Raw genomic sequence first — 20473 nt, 5'->3', positions numbered from 1 at the left:
CCTGCATCAGAGTGAAGTTGATGGAATTTATGCTGAGTTGAAAAAGGACCAGATCTGCAGCAAGGTCATGCAATATTGTGACATAAATAGCCAGCTGTAGCAAAAGGAACTCACAAACTCAGACCTTACTGGCTTGAAAGAGGCACACTCACCATTCTTGTCGGTTGGCTGCTAAAGGGTTCCAGACTCATCATTCCTGCTTTTACGCATGCCAAAAATCAGTCAAGTCCACCAAGGACATCAAAGCATTGAAAAATGTCACCCAAGAGCAAGGCAATTGATGTGGTGGCCTGGCCCGAGCACACAGCAAAGAGATTATGTAAAGCAATGCGAAGCATGTGGAAAATGGCACCAAAAAAAAAAAATCAATCACACTGAGCCTCGGCCTCACAGACTTCCCAGACTTTGTGCCAATTTGCAGTCATGGACATTTTCAAGCTGAAAAGAGACCACCATCTTCTCACTGTGGATTACTACTCATGGAATGTTGAGGTGTCCCTAGCTGTCCTCTACATCCTCAGCTGCAGCTATACAAAGCTGTATTTGCTTGCCGCAGAATACCAGAAATACTTGTGTCAGACAACAGTCCACAATTGAGATGTAATTGAGGAATTCAAAGCCTTTGCTAAGAAATAATAGTTCAGGCACCGGACAAGCAGCCCACAGTAACCACAGGAAAATGGAGAAGTGGAAAGAGCAAAGCAAACTATTAAGTGTCCCGTACTGAAGGCAAAATACCCCTACAAAGCACTGTTAGCTCATCGCTCCACGCCTCTTGCAAACGGCTACCACCCAGCAGAGCTGTCAATGGGCGGGAGATGGAACAAACCTACGTCTTCTTCTTTCCCTTCTCCAACCTCACTTACCAGACTTAGACATGCTGAGACAACACAGCATGAGAAAACAAAGAGCATGCATGATCTCAGACACGGCACAAAGTTTGTGTTGCCACTCTGGAGTAGTGAAGCTGTTTGGGTTTCAGACCAATTCCCCCATGGACCAATAGTCCAGCAGCATGCATTTGTGATCAGAACACCACAAGGTGAAATCAGGCAGAATTGGTGTGTGCTCGAGTGCCTTCAAAGTCCATGAAAGGTAGAGGAAGAAATACAGTGGCCTGATCTTCATAGAACAAGTAGAAGTTATTTTTGTCTAGTTATTCTTTTTCTCAAGGGGCGATGTTGTGGTAGTTAATGGGTTATTTCATTGTCACTCAATTAGCCACTGTAAAAACAGCAGTACATGAACTCCGTTGTCAATAAAATAGTTGAACATCCTGCATGCTGGCCTCCTGGCTCTGCATTCTCCCCCATTATCAAACACAACGCAATATAGATTTTCTGGATGTGACCAAAACACTACACAGTATCATTGACGTGGCCTAACACCTTGCACAGCCTGAGCAAAACCGATTCTTAAACTCCAACCCCTTCACAATAGAGGCCACGTCTCATGTTCTTTGCTTTCTTAACTACTTGCTGGACATGCCTGCTAACTTTTTTTTTTGAGTCATGCACTAAAACACCTAGATATACTATACTCCCTTCCACATTTTCTATTTAGATAATCCACTTTAGATTCCACTTACCCAAGAGCATAGCCATGCATTTCCCCACATTCCTCAATGACTCAACATATTTTTTAATCTTATTGCAGAGTCACAAAGTCCTATTCACAAAAAAAACCTTACACCTACTTGTAACATTCTCAAAGTTGCAAATGAAACATTTAATTCTTCCTTCTAGGTCATTAATGTAATTAATAAACAATTGAACACAGAGCCAATCCCTGGAACCACTAGTTACATCCCTACATTTTGAAAACCCACTTATTTCGGCTCTATATTTTCCATGTAACTGCTAGTTTTCAATGTTAATGCACCTTGGACTCGGTTTATGCATCAGTCTCTTCCATGTCATCAAATGCCTTTTGGAAATCTGCATAAACATGTCTTCCTACACCCCCTCTCCCCCCACCAACTCTCTTGTCACAGCTTGAAAGTATCTGAATAATTTGTCACACCAAATCTTGTAGATTGAGCTCAATTCTATTCATTTTTCCTAAGAAAAACCTAAAGAGGATTATTTCCTCTTTGATCTTACAGGAGCTGAACAACCACTCTCAATTATTTTCCCTCTTTGCCAGATTGCTGAATGGTCCCTCAAACCTCTTTTGCACTATTTATTTTTAACTTAAAGAAATTTTTATCCTTTCACGGTACGGCAAAACAGATTTCACAACATCCGATAATAAACCTGATTTTGAGAAGAGGCTGAGGCCAGCACAAGTGTATGGTCATGTTGAATGGCACAGCTTGAGAAGCCTAGTGGACCAGTCTGCTCCAATCTTATTATATCCTTTAACTCTAAATACATTAATTCAGAAACGTTGATGCTTTTAGTACAAAAGATGAATATCAGTTTTACTGGGGCACAAGACAGCAAATGCAATTGTCTATTCATTATGAAACCCTCATGTCCTACCCACCTCCAGAGTTTGCCACTGAAATAGACAATAGAATTGAAATTACGTTGTCCATTTTGCATCTCCAATTTCGTTCATGCTGACTTTTTCCAAGCAGCTTTTGGGTTCTTTGTGCATGTCCGCCTCTGACATTTTGAGTTGCATCATCCAAAGAAATTGTCTCCTACTAAAAGCATTTATATTAAAAGTGACCAACCAGATAAAAGCAATTCATACTTTGGGTTCCAACAAAAAGCTGTTGGTATAAGTTATTATTAACTCAGTCTTTTCAATACTGGTTCCTGAAAGTTGAGATGAAAAAATCATTAAGATAAAAGACAAAAAACAACCATACAAATATTATATTAGCGAATGAAACAATTTTCTATCTCCTCTAGAATAAATATCTAAAAAGACTCATCTTTCTTCCAATTTCACTAAGGAGCACAAAATATACTTTGAGGTAACAAAATGCTGAAGGAACTTAGCAGGCCAGGTCGCATCTATAGAAAAAAAAGAGTACAGTCAACTTTCTGGGCCAAAACTTGGTACAGTTCTTTGCTACCATTCAGTATAAGCACCTGAATTACAACTTTATATCTAAAATTGATGGCCGCAATACTCTTATCTTCAATAGTACATTTAATGTCAGAGAAACATATACAATATACATCCTGCAATTCTTTTTCTTTGCAAACATCCATGAAAACAGAGTAGTGCCCCAAAGAATGAATGACAGTCAAATGTAAGAACCCAAAAGCCCCCCCTCCTACACACAAGGAGCAAAGTAATGACCCCCCACCAGCAAAAAAGCATCTGCACCCTCCACTGAGCACTCAAGCGTGCAGCAAAGCATCAATAAAGACACAGATTTGCAGTACCCCAAAGACTACTCATCCACCTGGTTTTTCACATAACACAGGCTATCTCCTTCACAAGGGAAAAAGGTGTCCCCGTTTCACAGCGAGAGGGGAGACATAACTTGCTGATTTATGGTGTTAAAAGTCTGTTGTGTTGTTTTCCTGAGCTCTGTGCCTCTGGTCTCTGGGCGTACAGCCAGCTTGCTGCTTTCGATCTCCCGTGTATTCCCATGATACATCAGGCAGCAGCACAGGCCTTGAATCCCCCCACCTCTGGAGCCATGAAAATCCGGCACCCTGAAGGCACGCTAGTCTTCCAGGCCACATCCTTAGCATATCGAAATGCAGCCGGTCGTGAGGCCCTGAGATCGGGTCTCATTTCCGCAAAGAACCGAAGTCAGAGTGTAATAATGTCAGCACCTGTAATATGGGACAGGTCAGTGTCTAATCTTAAGTCATAAACACAAGAGGTTCTGCAGACACTGAAAATCTTGAGTAACACACAAGTTACTGGAGGAGGTCAGCAAGCCAGACAGCATCAATGAAAGGGAATGACAGTCAACATTTTGGGTCAAATACCTTCCTCAGGCTGTCTATTCTCTGCAAAGGTGCAACCTGACTTAGAGCTCCTCCAGCATTCTGCGTGCTCAGCTCAACATCAAGCTTTATTTTAATTTTATAAGAAAAACATTAATATTCCTAAAGTAGTCCTAATAGTAGGACACACATTATAAATGACAAAACGGGTGACCGATGTCTATTCCTATGTTAATAGAAATATTAACAATGTGGTTTTCTTTAATATATCCAAATATAGATAAAGGTATTTCAATCCAATAAAACAAATGTGCAATAATTCAAATACTTTGCAAGTGGTTATGTAAACATTACTCACTATTTCTCAGGTTCTTCATATCAACTTGCCCATCCTTCTCACTCATTTGTTTAAATTACTATTTTATCTGGTCCACATTTATCTTCTTCTTTCTTTCTTTCTCAATCTTTTTATTTATTATTATTAATATCAACATAATAAGATTGATACATAGATAATAGGATTACAAACATACACATTTCAACTGAACATGAGAGGATACATAAGCAATAGTTACAGTATAAATGAGTCTTCCCAAATCATGGACGATACAAGTAACCAATAAACACGGCAAACCTAGGTATGTCGTAATATGTATTAAAAAAACAGAAAACAGAAAAAGGAAAAAAAATTATGCCAAAAAAAAACTAATCTAACAATCTAATAACTAATAAGAAAAAAAATGAAAAAATAAGGGAAAAAGAAAAAAAGGGCTGTTTATAATATCTAACAAAGATACAAAATCATCAGTGTCATCAATCCGATCCTCTCTACATATGTAAAATCAAAACCGGAAAAACAAATAGGCTTGGAACAGGGACATATTACATCATATGAAAATATTGAATAAATGGTCTCCATATCTTTTCAAATTTAATAGAAGTATCAAATACATTTCTAATTTTTTCTAAATTTAGACATAACATAGTTTGAGAAAACCAATGAAATACAGTAGAAGGATCAATTTCTTTCCAATTCAACAAAATAGATCTTCTAGCCATTAATGTGAGAAATGCAATTATTCGACAAGCGGAAGAGGATAAATGAAGTGAGTCTAACATTGGTAAACCAAAAATTGCAGTAACAGGATGAGGTTGTAAATCAATGAAAAATACCATGGAAATATCAAAAATGTCTTTCCAATATTTTTTCAACAGCGGACAAGACCAGAACATATATGTCCAAGGATAAATTGGCTCATTTTTATTCCTATATAAATCCTATTTGTGACAGATGTCATTCAGAGATAGCATCTTTAACTCACATTTATCTTCCTCAAAGTCCTCAACAAATCCATTTCTTTCTGAAGCGACACACACAAAATGCTGGAGGAACTCAGCAAGGCCAGGCAGTGACATTTCAAGCTAAGATCCGTCATCAGGACTGGGAAGGAAGAGAGTAGAAGTAACAGCTGGCTGGCAATGGTTGAAACCAGGAGGGGAAGAGGAGGATGAAATAGGAAGATGGGAGGGGTAGGTGGAAGAGGTAAAGGTCTGAGGACAGTGCACATTGGAATAAAGGCAAGGTGGAGGGGTCCCAGAAAGAGGTGATGTCAAGGGAGACAAGAATAGGTGAGAGGGGAACTAGAATGGGGAATGGTAAAGTGAGGAGAGAAATAACTGGAAGTTAAAGACATCGATGTTTAAACAGTAAGGCTGGAAGGCACCCAGATAGAATACATGCTGCTGCTCTCGAACTTCAGCAATTTCGCTACTGTAGAGGAAGCCATGGACTGATGTGTCAGAATGGGAATGGGAAGTCAAATTGAAATGGGTGGCCACAAGGAAATCCCACCTTTTGGGGTGGAGGGAGTGAAGACGATCCACAAAGCAGTTTTCTCCAGAGCACCCCCGCCAATCCACATCACGACTCAGTGACAGAAGAGACTGCACCAGGTAAGGTAGATAACCCCAGACTCAGATGATGTGTCTCTTCTTCTGGAAGGACTGCCTGGGCCTAGAATGGTGGCAAGGGAGAAGGTGTAGAGGTAGGTGTAGTACTTTTCCTTCTGACGCTTATCCTTGCGGGAAGGACAATCAGTGGGGAGGAACAAGTGGACAAGGGAGCTTCATAGAGCAACCCCTACAGAAAGCAGAGTGCAGGAGCGAGGGGAAGGTGTGCCTAGTGGTAGATCTTGCAGAAGTTATGGAAAATGGGTCACTGGATGCAGAGACTCAGGTGGGGTGGGGGGGAGATAGGACATGGGACCCCCATCTCTTATGCTGGCAGGAGGGCAGAAGTACAGGAAATGGAGGAGATGTAGGGGAGGGCAGCATTGGTGATAGTGGAAGGGAAACCCCATTCTTCAAGAATGGAAAGCCTCATCTTGAGAACAGATGTAGAGACAGATATTTGCTATTAGTTTATTGAAAGGATCTCATGTAAGGAGGAAAATTAATCAAATTTAGAATAAATGGATTGAATTTATAACCCCAATGCCAGCAGACTTTAGATGATTCTCTAATGGTTCATCAACATAGTAATAGTGTTAACATAAGCTCCCTTGGTTTGAATGTTCACTCTTTCATTTCTGGAAATTGTGGAATTAACACAATGAGAAGATTTGGGAAAAAAGATAATTTGACGTAAATACAGCAAACATGAATGTGTTAAGATGCAAACACCTATGATGGAATTTACATAGGGTTATACACATTATTTTGGACAAAAAAATGGATGAGAAGAGATACATGGAAATTATTATTCAACCACTATTATTACTAATTTTTTAACAATTATTATTTAGTTTAATAGTGTGGAATTACAATTGCACATAAGTATCTATTTAAGTGCCTAATTATTTTCCTTTTAATATCATCTCGGTGTGTACTTGTAAATGTATTATATATAGATTTATACATATATAAAATGGAAAAGGCTTTAAACTTTTTTTTTAAAAAAAAAACATGTAATACTTGTGAATACCTTATCCAAATAAAAATAAAATTTAAAAAAAGAACTCGTATATCCCTGAGCCCTGAGAAACTTTCCCTCGGAATGTGAATCACGTATGACTTCCTATTCTCCTCCTGTTACCTTCCTTTCACTAATTATAATTTGTCATTTAAAAGCATTCAAATCTCAGCTTTCCATAAAGTTCTCACGACCTTGAAAAATATTGTGGATGGTATTTTTGTTCTCTTTTCATAATCTTGGCCACACTCACTGGCCATTTACTTCGTTCAGCAAAGCAGCTTTATCTGACCAGTTCCCTGGAAATTTAATATTGAAGATGAGCTTCAATTTAAAAAGATAACTTCACAGTGAGTACCATAGTCAGTGCAGATGCTGTGTTCCACTTTGACAAGATTTCCCACCAACCGAGTTTGGCAGTCCACAAAGAGCAAGCTGCATTTCTCACCCCCATGAAAATGTGCTCTGCTTCAAAACTGGAACTGAATTAATGAGACCAAAGCCACACTGAGCAATCTCAGATATGAATGTATACCTTTAACTCAAAAGCAACAATATTAGAAATCTTGCAGAGTTTCTTGAAGTACAGAAATATTACCTTGTACTGACGATAGTTAAAAGCAGTTGATCATTAGTATAAAACTAATTAAGGTAGATGACCAAAAGCTTAGCTAAAGAAGTGGATTTAAGGAGAATCTTAAGAACATGGTTTCTGGTGGGAATTTGAGAGCCATGTATCTATAGCAACTTGCACCTAAATGAAATGACGGATCTCTAGAGGAAACTAGGTAGATCAGCATGTTGCAGAAGAGGTTTAAAAAAAACACACAAACAAACTAGTTTGAAAATTGTGGCATTGCTTCATGGTGTTGGTCAGTTAATGTGTGGGTGTGATTGAACAGCATAGTCCATTCTGAGCTCAGACACGGAAGAGGTCCTTAGGCAGACAAAAGATTCAAGGATATGCTCAAAGTAACATTCCCATTTATTCCTGAGAATCTCACCCATGATTAATCTATCCACCCCAATGAAGAAGAGGCATTCTGGAATGCTTTGAAATTTCCAAAGCCAGACTGTGAAGCCCATTGTAAGTGGCAGAAGGAGCACCCCACTTCATAAAATATCTAGCTAATGACGTCAGACAACCCAAGCTCCATTTGTGGAAGAGGCTGCAGTTCCTACATTGGTCCCATCAGCCACCTCAGATGCCACAAATCTGGAGAGGAAGAACATTCTTCTTCATCCTAAGAGAGAATTGAGTTATAACAAACTGCAGTAAAATAAATCAGAACTCTCAGAATAACTGTACAGTGGTCTCACAAAGTGATTTAACTCACTCTTTTTTTGGAGTGTGTCATCCACATTTCTGATTCAAAACACTGCAGATTCCGGTCAAAGGCCCAGCCAGAGCTCAAAACACATGTCAATGCTACAGAGGAGGTGCTGCCAATGATCTGTCCAATCTGGTGACTCAGAAGGAAGTCAACAAATTTGTCTCAGCATCCTGATCAATATTCTGTCCTTAATCACAAGAGCAATTGTTCCGCATGGCAATGTCTTCTTAATGTAATTGACTGAAGCAGAAATCTTTCAGCACCAGATGCTACACAAATAGAAGGAAATGAAACAAGTACACCCAAAGTCAGAGAAATTGTCAGTGTTTTTAACTGAATTAAGATGAGTTCAGTTATCACAATATTGACTTCCAGTTTTCTTAAGCAAGTGATAAACCAAATTAAGTTTTTTTTTTAAACTGATGAACGCATCATAATTTCAGTTGGAAAAGTAATGTGTCAGGGCAAGGAAGCTTTCAGTTAGGTACTCCCATTGCTGTACACATAGGTTCACTACTGAAGTACACTCTTTGCAGAGAGCATTACAAGGGTGGTAGTCCAGTGGGTGCCAGCACCTTTGGTTGTACAGAAACAGATGTTAATTCAACATGAAGTGAATGAAATACTCTATTTCTCGCAGTTGTCTCAGTAATGGCAACAATGAAACTGACTGATAGTCCCAATAATCAGTCAGTCAGGTTAGCTAATACTTTCTTAGTGAAGGACTTTGATATTTTTGGCCAATCTGTCCTAGTGTAACTCCAGACCCAACTAAGTGGTTGCTGCTCAACTACCCCCTGATATTGCCTTGCAAGTTCCTACCTTGGGTTACCATGACCTGATGAACAAAACATCTGACTTTACACACATTTTAATGCATTTTCCAAGCCAATTCATGCAACACCTGCACGACGAGGGTAGGAATGTAGGCAGGGTTGTTGCACATCTCAGAAACAGTCTGCATCAAAATTTCCTGCAACACAAAGCTGGCACATTAAGAACCAGGAAATGAAAAGAAATGAAATTTGTTTTGGTTTACAAACACAAGGAAATCTGCAGATACTGGAAATTCAAACATCACACACAAAATGCTGGTGGAACACAGCAGGCCAGGCAGCATCTACAAGGAGAAACGCTGTCGACGTTTCGTCCTGACGAAGGGTCTCGGCCCAAAGTGTTGACTGCTTCTCTCTATAGATGCTGCCTGACCTGCTGTGTTCCACCAGCATTTTGTGTGTGTTGTTTTGGTTTATTTACTTTTTCTTCAACACAAATTCCATGAAAGCAAATCTTATTCCATATCTCCAATTTTCAGCCAGTGATTTATTAATTCCATAATCCAAATTTCTATAACCTCAACAGTTGTGACATGGAGGCTGCCTGTAATAATTTTTATGGCATCATTAATAACTGGATACTGTATATATTCCATTAAATTATTCAGTGTTCAGATGACTCTCAATGAAATTGAACAATTATAGCAAGTGTACACTTATGACCACTTTATTAGGTGCATCTGCTTGTTAATTCAGATAACTAATCAGCCAATCAATTGACAGTAACTATGCACAAAAGCAAGAAGTTCAGTTGTTGTTCAGAATGGAGTAGAAATGTGATCTAAGCGACTTTGACCGTGCAATGATTGTGGGTGCCAGACAGGGTGGTTTGAGTATCACAGAAACTGATCTCCTGGGACTTTCAAGCACAATATTCTCTAGAGCTTACAGAGAGTGATGTGGAAAAAAAAACATCCAATGGGCACTAGTTCTGTGGGCAAAAACATCTTGTTAAGAGAGGTCAAAGGAGAATGACCAGACAGGTTCAAGCTGACAGGAAGGCAACAGTAACTCAAATAACCACAGTACAACAGCAGTGTGCAGATGAGCATCTTGAATTGAATGTCAAACCTTGAGGTGGATGGACTACAGCAGAAGACCACATTGGACTCCACTCCTGTACCTAATAAAGTGGCCTCAGTGCGTCAAGCAATACAATATTAAGGATGAATTATGTGTAAAGAGGATGAAGTTACAGCCTGGATTAATTACAATGTTGTTGCTATTACAGAAACCTGGCTGCACAAGGGACAGGACTGGCAGCTCAAAGTTGCAGGGCTCTGTGTTTTTTATATAAAAAAAATGATGGAGCTGAGGCAATTTGGGTGAAGCTCTGATATACAGTTAAAAGGGCAATTTGATGATGGGATTAAAATATAGATCTCCACTGAACAAGAGATGGAGGAACAAATATGTAGACAGATTATGAAAAGGTATAGGAACAACAGGGTTGCCATAGTGGGGAAATTTTACTTCCCGAGTATTGATTGGAACTTCCTTAACACAACAGGCTTAGACAAGGTGGGATTTCCCCAGTGCATCCATGAGGAGTTCTTGAAATATTATGTGGAGAGTCCAACTACAGGAGAAAATATACTGGACATCCCTTTAGAAGAGGAATAGGCAGTCCCTTTAGAACAGTGAGAAGGAGGAATTTATTTAGACAGAATCTATGGAATCCACTGCCACAGATGGTTGTGGAACACAAGTCACTGGGTATATTTAAGGTAGAGGTTGATAGTTCCTTCATTAGTAAGGGTGTCAAAAGTTGTGGGGAGAAAGCAGGATAATGGGATTGAAAGGGAAAATAAATCAGACATTATCAGATGGTGAAACAGATTAGATGGACCAAATGATGAGTAGCTAACATTATACCTCTGTTCAAGGAGGAAATAGAGAAAATCTGGGTATTTATAAGCCAGTGACTCCATGCCAGTTGTAAAGAAGCTCTTGACAATGATACTGATGGACAGGATTTATGCAGATTTGGAAAAAGTAGCTTGCTTGTGGACAGTTAGCATGGCTTTGTGCACGGCAAGTCATGCCTTACAAACTTGAGTTTTTTTTAAAGGAGTAACAAAGGAGCCTGTGGGGGCAAGGCAGTACACATTATCTACATGGACTTTAGTAAAGCATTTACTCAGGGTACGTTGATTCAAAAGACAAGAATGCATGGGATCCAAGGTAAATTATAAGTGAATTCAGAAGTAGCTAGCCCATTGAAGGCAGTAAGTAAGGGTGGAAGGTTGTTATTCTGGTTCAGGTCTATAACTTTGGCGTCCATGTGAATTGATGCTGGTACCTACTAATTGTGATATCGATGATTTGGACAAAAGGAAGGATGGTGATTTAGTAAATTTGCAGATGACACCAAAATTGGTAGAGCTGCAAACAGTGTAAAGGGCCATTAAAGAATACAGATATGAGCAAAGAAGTGGCAGATAGAGTTTAATCCAGTTATAAGCAGTTCAATTTAGTTAATTCAATTTAAATTTAGTAGTGTTGGCTGTTAATACAAACTACACTTTTCACTGTATGTTTTGATGTACATGTAACAAATAATCTTTATCAGAATCCAAATCCAGGCAAGTGTGAGGTGTTGTATTTTGGGAGGTCAAATGAAAGGACAGTTAAATTTTAGTCAAAAGTAATTGGAGTTCTGTTCACCCCATTATAGGTAGGATGAGGAGACCGGACAGGATGCAAAACAGTTTACCAGGATGTTGTCAGGATTAGAAAACGTGTTACAAGGATAGATTAATCAGACAAACTTGGGTCATTCTCCCTGGCGTGGAGGCTGAGGGGAGACCTAACAAACACTTTTAACATATGGAAGACACTGATGTGAGAAGACAGCCTGAATCTTTTCCCCATGGTATAAATGTCAAACACCAATGGATACATTTTCAAGGTCAAGGGAGAGGGAAATGTTTAAAGGTAAGGAGAGGGGCCAGTTGTTTGTTTTTTATGAATAGAATATTAGGTGTCTGCAATAGGCTGCAGTTTACGAGACCTAGATAGACACACAAATACAAATGAAATTGAGGGATATGGATGATGCACAGGAAGACATTTAGTATAATTCGCATCAAGATCTGCACATTGTGGGCTGAAGGGCCTGATTGGCACTGTTCTATGTGTAACAGTGCAAAAAGTAATTTCTCATGGACAGTTCTCAGAAACAAACCCTTACATAATCCTGTACTAATTTACCGCAAGTGAAGGAGGCTTGCGGTCACTTTTAAGAGCACTAATTACTGTTTCCTTGTGACCCGAAACCCTTCATCAGGAGTTGTGACAACGTTTCGGGCTGAAACCCTCCTGATGAAGGGTTTCGGCCCGAAACATCGTCACTACCTCCTCCCATAGATGCTGTCTGGCCTGCTGAGTTCTGCCAGCTTTTTGTGTTGTTGTTTTTTTTTTATTTACTTCCAGCATCTGCAGATTCACTCGTGTTGGCATACAATCAAAGCTGCTTTTGCTCAATCAACACCTTACTTGGGTTACAGAATAAGAAAATCCACATGCATTTCAAGTTTCAGGGAAGTAATCTGTTAGGGATTGGGTGTGTAATCACCTGGGAGGAGAGTCCAAAATAATAATTGTTTCTATTTTCTAAATAGCACAGCTCCAGGATCAGTTTGACAAGGTAACATAAACTTGGACATCACAATTTTCTATCTTACCAAGCCAAGGTGAGAACATCTTTTCAGCTCAGCGTTCCCATGGAACCCACTTTCCAAAATCCACCATTTGCTTAAGTAACTAACTGGTTTTAAAATAGATTCCCATCAACATTGCTGGGACTCAAAATGGGTGCAGTCCCTTGGAGTACAAACAATATTACATTGATATCATGATTCTAACTATCATTTTTTTTAAAGAAATAAACTTCCCAGAATTCTCAAATGCATCATCCACATTTCTTAACACACCTGCAAATACCTCATTTTACCACATCTCTGAACTGTCTTGCTACCACCAGGTATTATCTGTAGTGATCATCTCATCCCATCACCTTTTAAACTTCGGCATTACCTTCAATACAGTCAATCATTCTTTGTTTTTTCTTTCATTATTGTCTTTCCACCAGTTCGGACACAATTGTTCCCTCACATCCTACACAGAAATATCTTGCCCGCTATATAACAATGCATTTTCTCATAGGAGGTTGCCAATTATCGTCTCTCCCCCCCCCCCCCCCCCGGGTCTGAAGTCCTTTAAACTCTCACTGATTTTCCATATCTCTGCCATAAACCCCTTTTCCAAATACTCAGGATCCAATGGAGGAATCTACTACCAGTTATCTGCCCTTGAAATAATTATTATAGTAGAGTAGGGAATCACGTGATACCCTCAGCCCAAACCCCTTCCCAAGTGACTCAAACCTGTAACCAGAACCACGCAAGCCAGACTAAGATCATAAACACAGACTGGACGATCAGAAACCCTGAACATTAATATAAATATCCAATACTTCCAGGAATGTTATATACTCGAGAAAATTACAGCAAATAAACTAAAATTGCATTTCAAATCCCTTTACAAACCTTGCGCTCGCTTCTTAATTTTAATTACATTTCTCCCATCCGAAAAAAAAACACCGGTTATTTTTACTTGCCGCGCTTAAACTAGGCTATCAAATGCTGAATTTACAGCTGCATAATTTACGAGCATAAGACACGGCCAGTTCTCACTCTAACGTGTTCTGGGGCTGTAAATTGGTTGTGCTAACAGGTATTCCAAAAAAAACGCATTTAATTGGGTGCAACAACTGATGCACTGAAGGAGAAGGACATAATAATTAGCGGAAAAAAACGCTGGTCCCGTTGACCTAATCTCGGAACATTTTACAAAATTAAACCTTTCCGTAAAATATACGTTCCAAACTCGGAATGGGGGCGAATGCCTGCTCCTGCAGCCCTTGAACTGAAGAAAGCGTGTCCATATTTTCTAACAGGTTCGCCGATCAGGCTCAGAAACTAGCCCATTTAAGACTACCTGGAGCAGGTACCCGCTAGGCTCTGCTACCGAGTGCAGCCGTTTAGGTTATTACAGTGGGAGTCTACTTTCTCTTTAACACTCACACCTGTATAGTTGACTGTATAGTCAGTCCACCGCGTGGGCATCACAAACTAAATTGCATTGATTTAGATAACGGGAACACTGCACTGGCAGTGCCCTCGAAGTGCACGTTAGCAAGAGTTGATCTGCCGAGTGCTGAGGGGGTGTGAAACTGAGGGATCATAAATTGTTGCAAGGATGTTTCATGTGAGAGTATTTGCATACTTGAATGTAATCCAATCGCTCTAGAAAGCTTGGGTTTACTCACATATTTTAGCCAAACTGGCGACCAATATCCACACTACTACCAGATATGGCCCTTGCACATGGACCCATTCCCACTTGACCATTTCGAAGCCAACGGCGCCGTAACCGTGAGGGTCTCCTTCATCCACGGCGCTCCGCATTCTCGCCGAGTGGCTGACCGCCAAAGGCGAGACCCCAGCTTCTTGCAGCAGCTCTGCCATCGCCGAGGTTCAGCCTGACGACGACAACGCCGTGAGCAGCGTTCATAGACCGTCCCGCGCACGCCCCTCACCTCAACCTGTCCTCACACCCCAGCCCGCCCTTGCTGGCTTTTAATTGGAAGAACCGGCAATGCGACCACGTGATAGACGTTTTACCCAATAAAGGCACTGGACAATCCGCCAATCACCGCAATGTCGCTCCAGCGGGCGGCACATTGGATGCTCTCTGCCAGGCTCCGTTAATTGGCTTCCAGTAGGAACGGTTACAATTATTGCTAATATCGAGTAGTATTACATAAAGGCTTATGTAAAACATTAACTTATGCCCCGTTGTCATCTGCGAAGGTCAATTAAAAAATAAAATAAAGAGAAAGTCAAATATCACAGTTAAATAAAGTTCCTTTTCTTCCTGAGATTAGGAAATGCACTCCGTCATTGTTCCGTTGTAAAAATGGTGTATTATCTGGTTGCGTGGGTAGTTTCTGCTGTTTCTGAATAGTTATCGAATCTAACTTGCTGTATGTTTTAATCCGTTGCAACCTTCAGAGATCCATCTCAAAGTGGACGAGAGGTAGTGACATGTGAAAAGCAGACTATTGCCCAAGGGAAAAAATGACCTACTGCGCAGTGAAATGTTAAAGAGAAGGTGTTTTTGCTTTATAAAAAAATAGACTATGGTAGGACGATGTGCTCTCAGTGAGATTTTGCTGTTCATTACCCTCTCATTTTCAAGACTGCGAAGCTTCTTATGGAGCTGGCTTTCCCTTGTTTACGACCTAGATGTTTTACAGTAACTGTTGGTTGATGCGTTTAGTTTTCTCGTTACCCCTTGCCTTGGTACTTTACTCTCGGCGAATTCTTCCTTCACGTAGTGTATATAGTATTTCCCCAGTTACAGAGAGAGGAAAGCAATGTTCTTGAGTTTAGATCCCAAACTTTAGAGGCTACGCTCTCTTCTTCCATTCCTATTGCATACCCCTGGAATAGTTGATTGTGTATGTTGCTGCTTAATTTCAAACCTCTTCCCAACCATTAAAAATAATGAAGCAAAAATTACTTTTGTAACCAGTTTGTTAATTATATCCTGTAAACTCAAAGAAAATAGGGACTGGAAAAACCATTTTCATAATCTTGTTAATTTTAAATCCATCTCTTTTTATGATGAAATTGAAACAGATTTGAATACTCAACTGAAATCACACTGTCAAATGAAAATACAATGTAACCCATAATAAGCAATTAAACTGTTCATCTATAATTTCTAGCACTGGTTTTCGACTTTCTTCTGCAGGTGGCCCTCTGTAGCCCCCATCCTTCATAGTCTCCGCTTGTTGCTCAAGTTTGGTTAAAAGTAATTGAAGATCACCTCCCTTCACAATGTCATGATGGTTATGAGTATTTGATATCAGGTGAAGAACTTGACTAAAGCCACATTCAATGAGATAAGAGATGGGAAAACCAATTAAAAACAACTTTGCATTCCCCAGATATGTGAAAACTTATTTTGGATATCACTAGTTACCTAGAATTTTTGCTTGCTGTCTTTAAATGTTGCTGGAGTTATTATATCACCCTGCAGCTTGATAAGACATTCTCGCAATGTGGTGTCAACATCATTCACGTTCACCCCAAATGGATCCACCACCCAGTCTGGAAGATGCATCTCCAGCAGGTCACTGAACCGAAATTCCAAATCAGTCTCAAATGATCGAAATATGCAATCAGATCATCATCTTTCAAATCTATTTTCAGAGTGGCCTGTGAAGGAAATTGCATAAACTTGCAACGTCGAGATGTAGATGTAGATAGTCCCCTATTAACATTTAATTATCAATAATAAAGTAATCATGATCACTAACTGGTGGAGCATATTGCAGGATAACCTGCTGGGTCATGCCTGCTGCTCACAGTGATATGGAGTTGGGTTCAGTGAGCCACTCTGTAGGGTTGAACATGGTCCACGTTGAGAACCACTGATATATTGTATTATTTTGTTTAAGGGGTTTTGTAGAAATTGCCTAAATTAAATACGAGATGCTTCAATATACTGTACTCTCTGATGTAAATCTGCAACTCAACCAAAGCCTGATATAGACTTACAGTTCAAGAGTTTTTCTTTATTTTTTACTGCATTCTGCAAATCGATCTTTGAGCCTAATGATTTTTGAATCTCTGGATTCAATGAAGTTATTGGAACTAAATATAGCAACCAATCCAAATATTTTAATCTTAATCCTGGAATTAATTAAATTTTGTGCAAAATACAGTTCGATACAAAACTTTGATGATTTTGGGAATGGTGTCAGAGAAGGAGTGCCAGGTGTGTGTGTGTGGGGGGGGGGGTTTGCAGACACACCCAGCTCTGAGACACCAGGCAAGGTCATTTGATTCCAAATAATTGACTTTTATTCATTACAGAATGCCCCTCAGGTGCTTCCCACTCCCTCTTCCTTCCCCTTTTCCCAACATGATATCATCACTCGCATATATCAATGAAATATATGTTTTCTTTATGACAGAAGGACAGTGCAATATTTAATATGACCACAGTATTGTGCAAAAGTCTTAGGTACAGCTATAATGCCTAAGACTTTTGCACAGAACTGTACCTTTTAAATCCTTTATGAAACATGCTCAATTTGTCTTCTAAACATGGACAAGTGGGCCTCCAAAGAGATTGCAGAGGCTGGGAATCTGGATCATGAGGCAGTATGTGCATAGTTAACCTTGAGATGGCTTTGTGGAACTTTGAACATGAATCAGAATATATACCCTATATCTTAGATTATAAGAAAAAAAACTTGCAGAAATGACATGTGGCGCTAATGATATCACATCTAAAGTATTTCACGGAGCCTTGTCTTACCTGAGGATAATCTTCATTGAGAAAGAGTGCAACAATCAATTAATGATGGGGGTGAGTGAGTGGGGATTTTTCCCTCTTTAGGTGAGATTGAATACACCAGACTGAGCTTCTCGAGTCTATAAAGATGATTTGTGATCTCACTAAAGATACATGATTCTTACAAGGGCTTTATGAGGTAGGGGAATGCTAAGAGTCAATTCCAAAGAGCCACAAGGCTTGAAACAAAGAACAGGGAAATAATTCTCTCACTCCAGGGGCTGTGAATAATTGAAATTTTCAGTCACAATAAGTAGTTAATGTACACTTGATGAGTATATTGAAATTAGTGATCATTATAATTTTGAAGACCAAAGACATGAAAGGAATGTTTACAGGCCAGGAAAGTAAAGCACATGGCCCCAGGTAACTGATTGACATTGCATGCTTCAAGGTCAAATAACTTTCTCTTATTTCTTCAGTTATTTTACAAGACACTAAACAAAATTCCAACTTCCTTACAACAAAGTTCACACCAAAACAATAGATGTTCTTCCTTGTAGATTCAGCGCTGTGCCCATTTACAGGCCTACTGTAAATGACAGGAACTAAGAAATAGCCAGTTAAATTGAAACAATTAACACCTTGAGTAATTGTCATTGGTGGCAAAAAGAGGTCTGTTAGCTCATCCTGCACCTATACTTCATATTAAATTCAAAATGACTATATCATTTCCAAAATATACCTAACACTAGATAAAGTCATAGTCTTTTCCTAGAGATTGTTATTCTTTAATTCATAATAAATTTATATGCATTGGACAAATTTGCTTTTTCAATATTATATTTTCTGAATATCATTAATATGTAATCTCCCTTTCTTAGTGGACATCTTTTATTAAAATAAATGATTAAATTCAAATTTTACCTTAGTGGATCTTCTTGTCAATGACTCACAATAGGCAAAAATGTCTTCAAAAAGCTTAATTCAATGCAAATGTGATTATTTGGTTCACCATTTCTGCACGACTGAGCCATGCTATACTGAAATAAAAATGCATTGTAGTCTGCTCAGCTACGTGGGTATTTTGCATTTATTTTTAATTTTGGCAAGCCATTTTCCTCCACATGCCGAGGTGGTTTTTCAAATACACTCCTCTTCAGATCCTCCACGGTAAATGTCCAACCTAATTACAGTGGAATTAAGGACTATGTATAAAATCAACTCTGAAGCTTATATTTGATTATAAACATAGATGCATTAATCTGCACAGACATTGTTTTCATATGTTACTATCAGTACTCCTGATAGTAGCTTTAAACCTAACTGGCTTATGGTATTTACATGGTTTAAATGGTACAACTCTGGTTTTGTAGATTGGCATAATTTGAGAAAGTTACAAATAATTTAAAATTTGCTTTCCTGCTTGCTTACATTACCAAAACTAACCAGGATATCACAGCAAATGAAGCTACTCTCGATCCTGAGGAACTAATAATTTGTCCTGAGAGTAAGTCAGAAACAGAAACTAGAGTCCAGAATCTGGAACAGGGTAGGTCCTATGAAACTGAAAGCAGGTGCATGATGGAGAGGCTTTGGATATATGAAAGTTATTTCTATTAAATTGGTTGCTTCATTTCTTTTTAGCGATATTCTTTCCAGAGATTTACTTTTGTGTCTTACTCTAAACAGAAAATCTTCTACCTCCAGTTAATTTGCCGCAGTATGTCGTTCATTATTAAACATCCCGTTCGCAATAAATGTCCTTCACTGTTTGGCCTGGTCCTTCACAAACCAAGGAATGTTCCCAATCTCATCAATAATTTCTTTATTTATTATTGATAAAATGCTCTCAATCTTCATCACCAAAATCACTTAGACAGCATTGATATTATGGAGAGAGACCTTGAGCTGCACTTTGTAATAAATACATATTCACAAATTACTTCTGTTCTTCCACTCATCAACACAAATTACTCTCTTATTAACATTTTCTCTTTCTAGCCATTTTCCAATAATAAACAAATTTATTTTTCTTATAAGAGGCAAGTTGAATAGTTTCTCTTTCTATCATAATTTTTGAATACCATTATTTAATGTTCATGAAGAACTGAACTACTCAATCAAATTTGTCATCTGAAGTTAGCAAATTCAAAGGAGGATAAGTTATTTGAATGATAAGTACATAGGGGCGGGTATTGCTTTAATACATCTAGCTGGAGAGGATGAGAATACTCAATGGCACTGAGCTACAGTAAAATCATTAACCCTGCTGTCTTTCAACAGATGCCTCCAGAGCTACTGACTAGATCCAGAATTTGCTCTTTAATTTCAAATATCAGCTGTATTCTATTTTCCAATCGCTGTTCCTTTAAATCTTTTCCAACCCCAGCTATAATGCAAAGCATAATAAAATAATATCCATGTAATACCCTCTGTGGTTCATTTCCTTAATCCAACACCCTGCATGTATTCAAGTTCAAGGGAGAGATCTGAAAGCTCAGCACCATCCCACTACTTTGAACTAGATGGTCATTACTTTGATCTTGGTGAAATTTTATACATTTTTCCTGCCTCATACTACCAGCCACCAAAATTAATTTCTTGAGCTAGAGCTCTTACTCAACATTATTTGTGGCTGGGACCAAGAAAACAAACAAATGTTGTGAATAGTCTGAAAAATCTGAAGGCAAGGCAATCAAAGTGCATAACTGGGAGCTTTAAAATGGCAAAGGAGAAACAGCCACTGTGGGGGGTATGAATAAAAAGGAAGAGGCTGGAAAAAATAATTAATTGAAGCATACTTAGATAAATTATCATTCACGATACACATGGAAGCACCACCAATACTTGGGAGTAAGTGATATCCTGCTTTAAAGCAAGGTCCTTGGGACATAAGGGCAAGGATGCATGCCACAGGTTTTAATGACACCAAATTTGCAATAATGTGCATTTCATATCTCCTCACCTAAGAAAGGTCTTTTTCAGAGGAAGTACAACAAAGGTTTAACTGGATTGACTCCTGTGGTATGAAGATAATTCTATGAAGAAAGACTAAACAGCATGGCCTATATTTTCTGGGACTAGGAATGACAAGAT

The 20473-nt window shown here is 39.0% G+C and overlaps 1 protein-coding gene across 1 annotated transcript in view; it reads right to left on the bottom strand.

The window, feature by feature from the left end:
* Window positions 1–14532, bottom strand: part of slc9a5 (solute carrier family 9 member A5) — a 222187-nt gene extending 207655 nt beyond the window's left edge. The window contains exon 1 of the mRNA XM_059992703.1: window positions 14334–14532. Within this exon, the coding sequence (XP_059848686.1) occupies window positions 14334–14532 (199 nt within the window). The remainder of the gene's footprint in view (window positions 1–14333) is intronic.
* Between the last annotated feature and the right edge of the window lie 5941 nt (window positions 14533–20473).

The sequence above is a fragment of the Hypanus sabinus genome, chromosome 17 (assembly GCF_030144855.1).
Source record: "Hypanus sabinus isolate sHypSab1 chromosome 17, sHypSab1.hap1, whole genome shotgun sequence".
NCBI classification, from domain to species: domain Eukaryota; kingdom Metazoa; phylum Chordata; class Chondrichthyes; order Myliobatiformes; family Dasyatidae; genus Hypanus; species Hypanus sabinus.
Note: the sequence above shows the minus strand (reverse complement) of the source record. Positions and strands in the feature narration are given on the sequence as shown.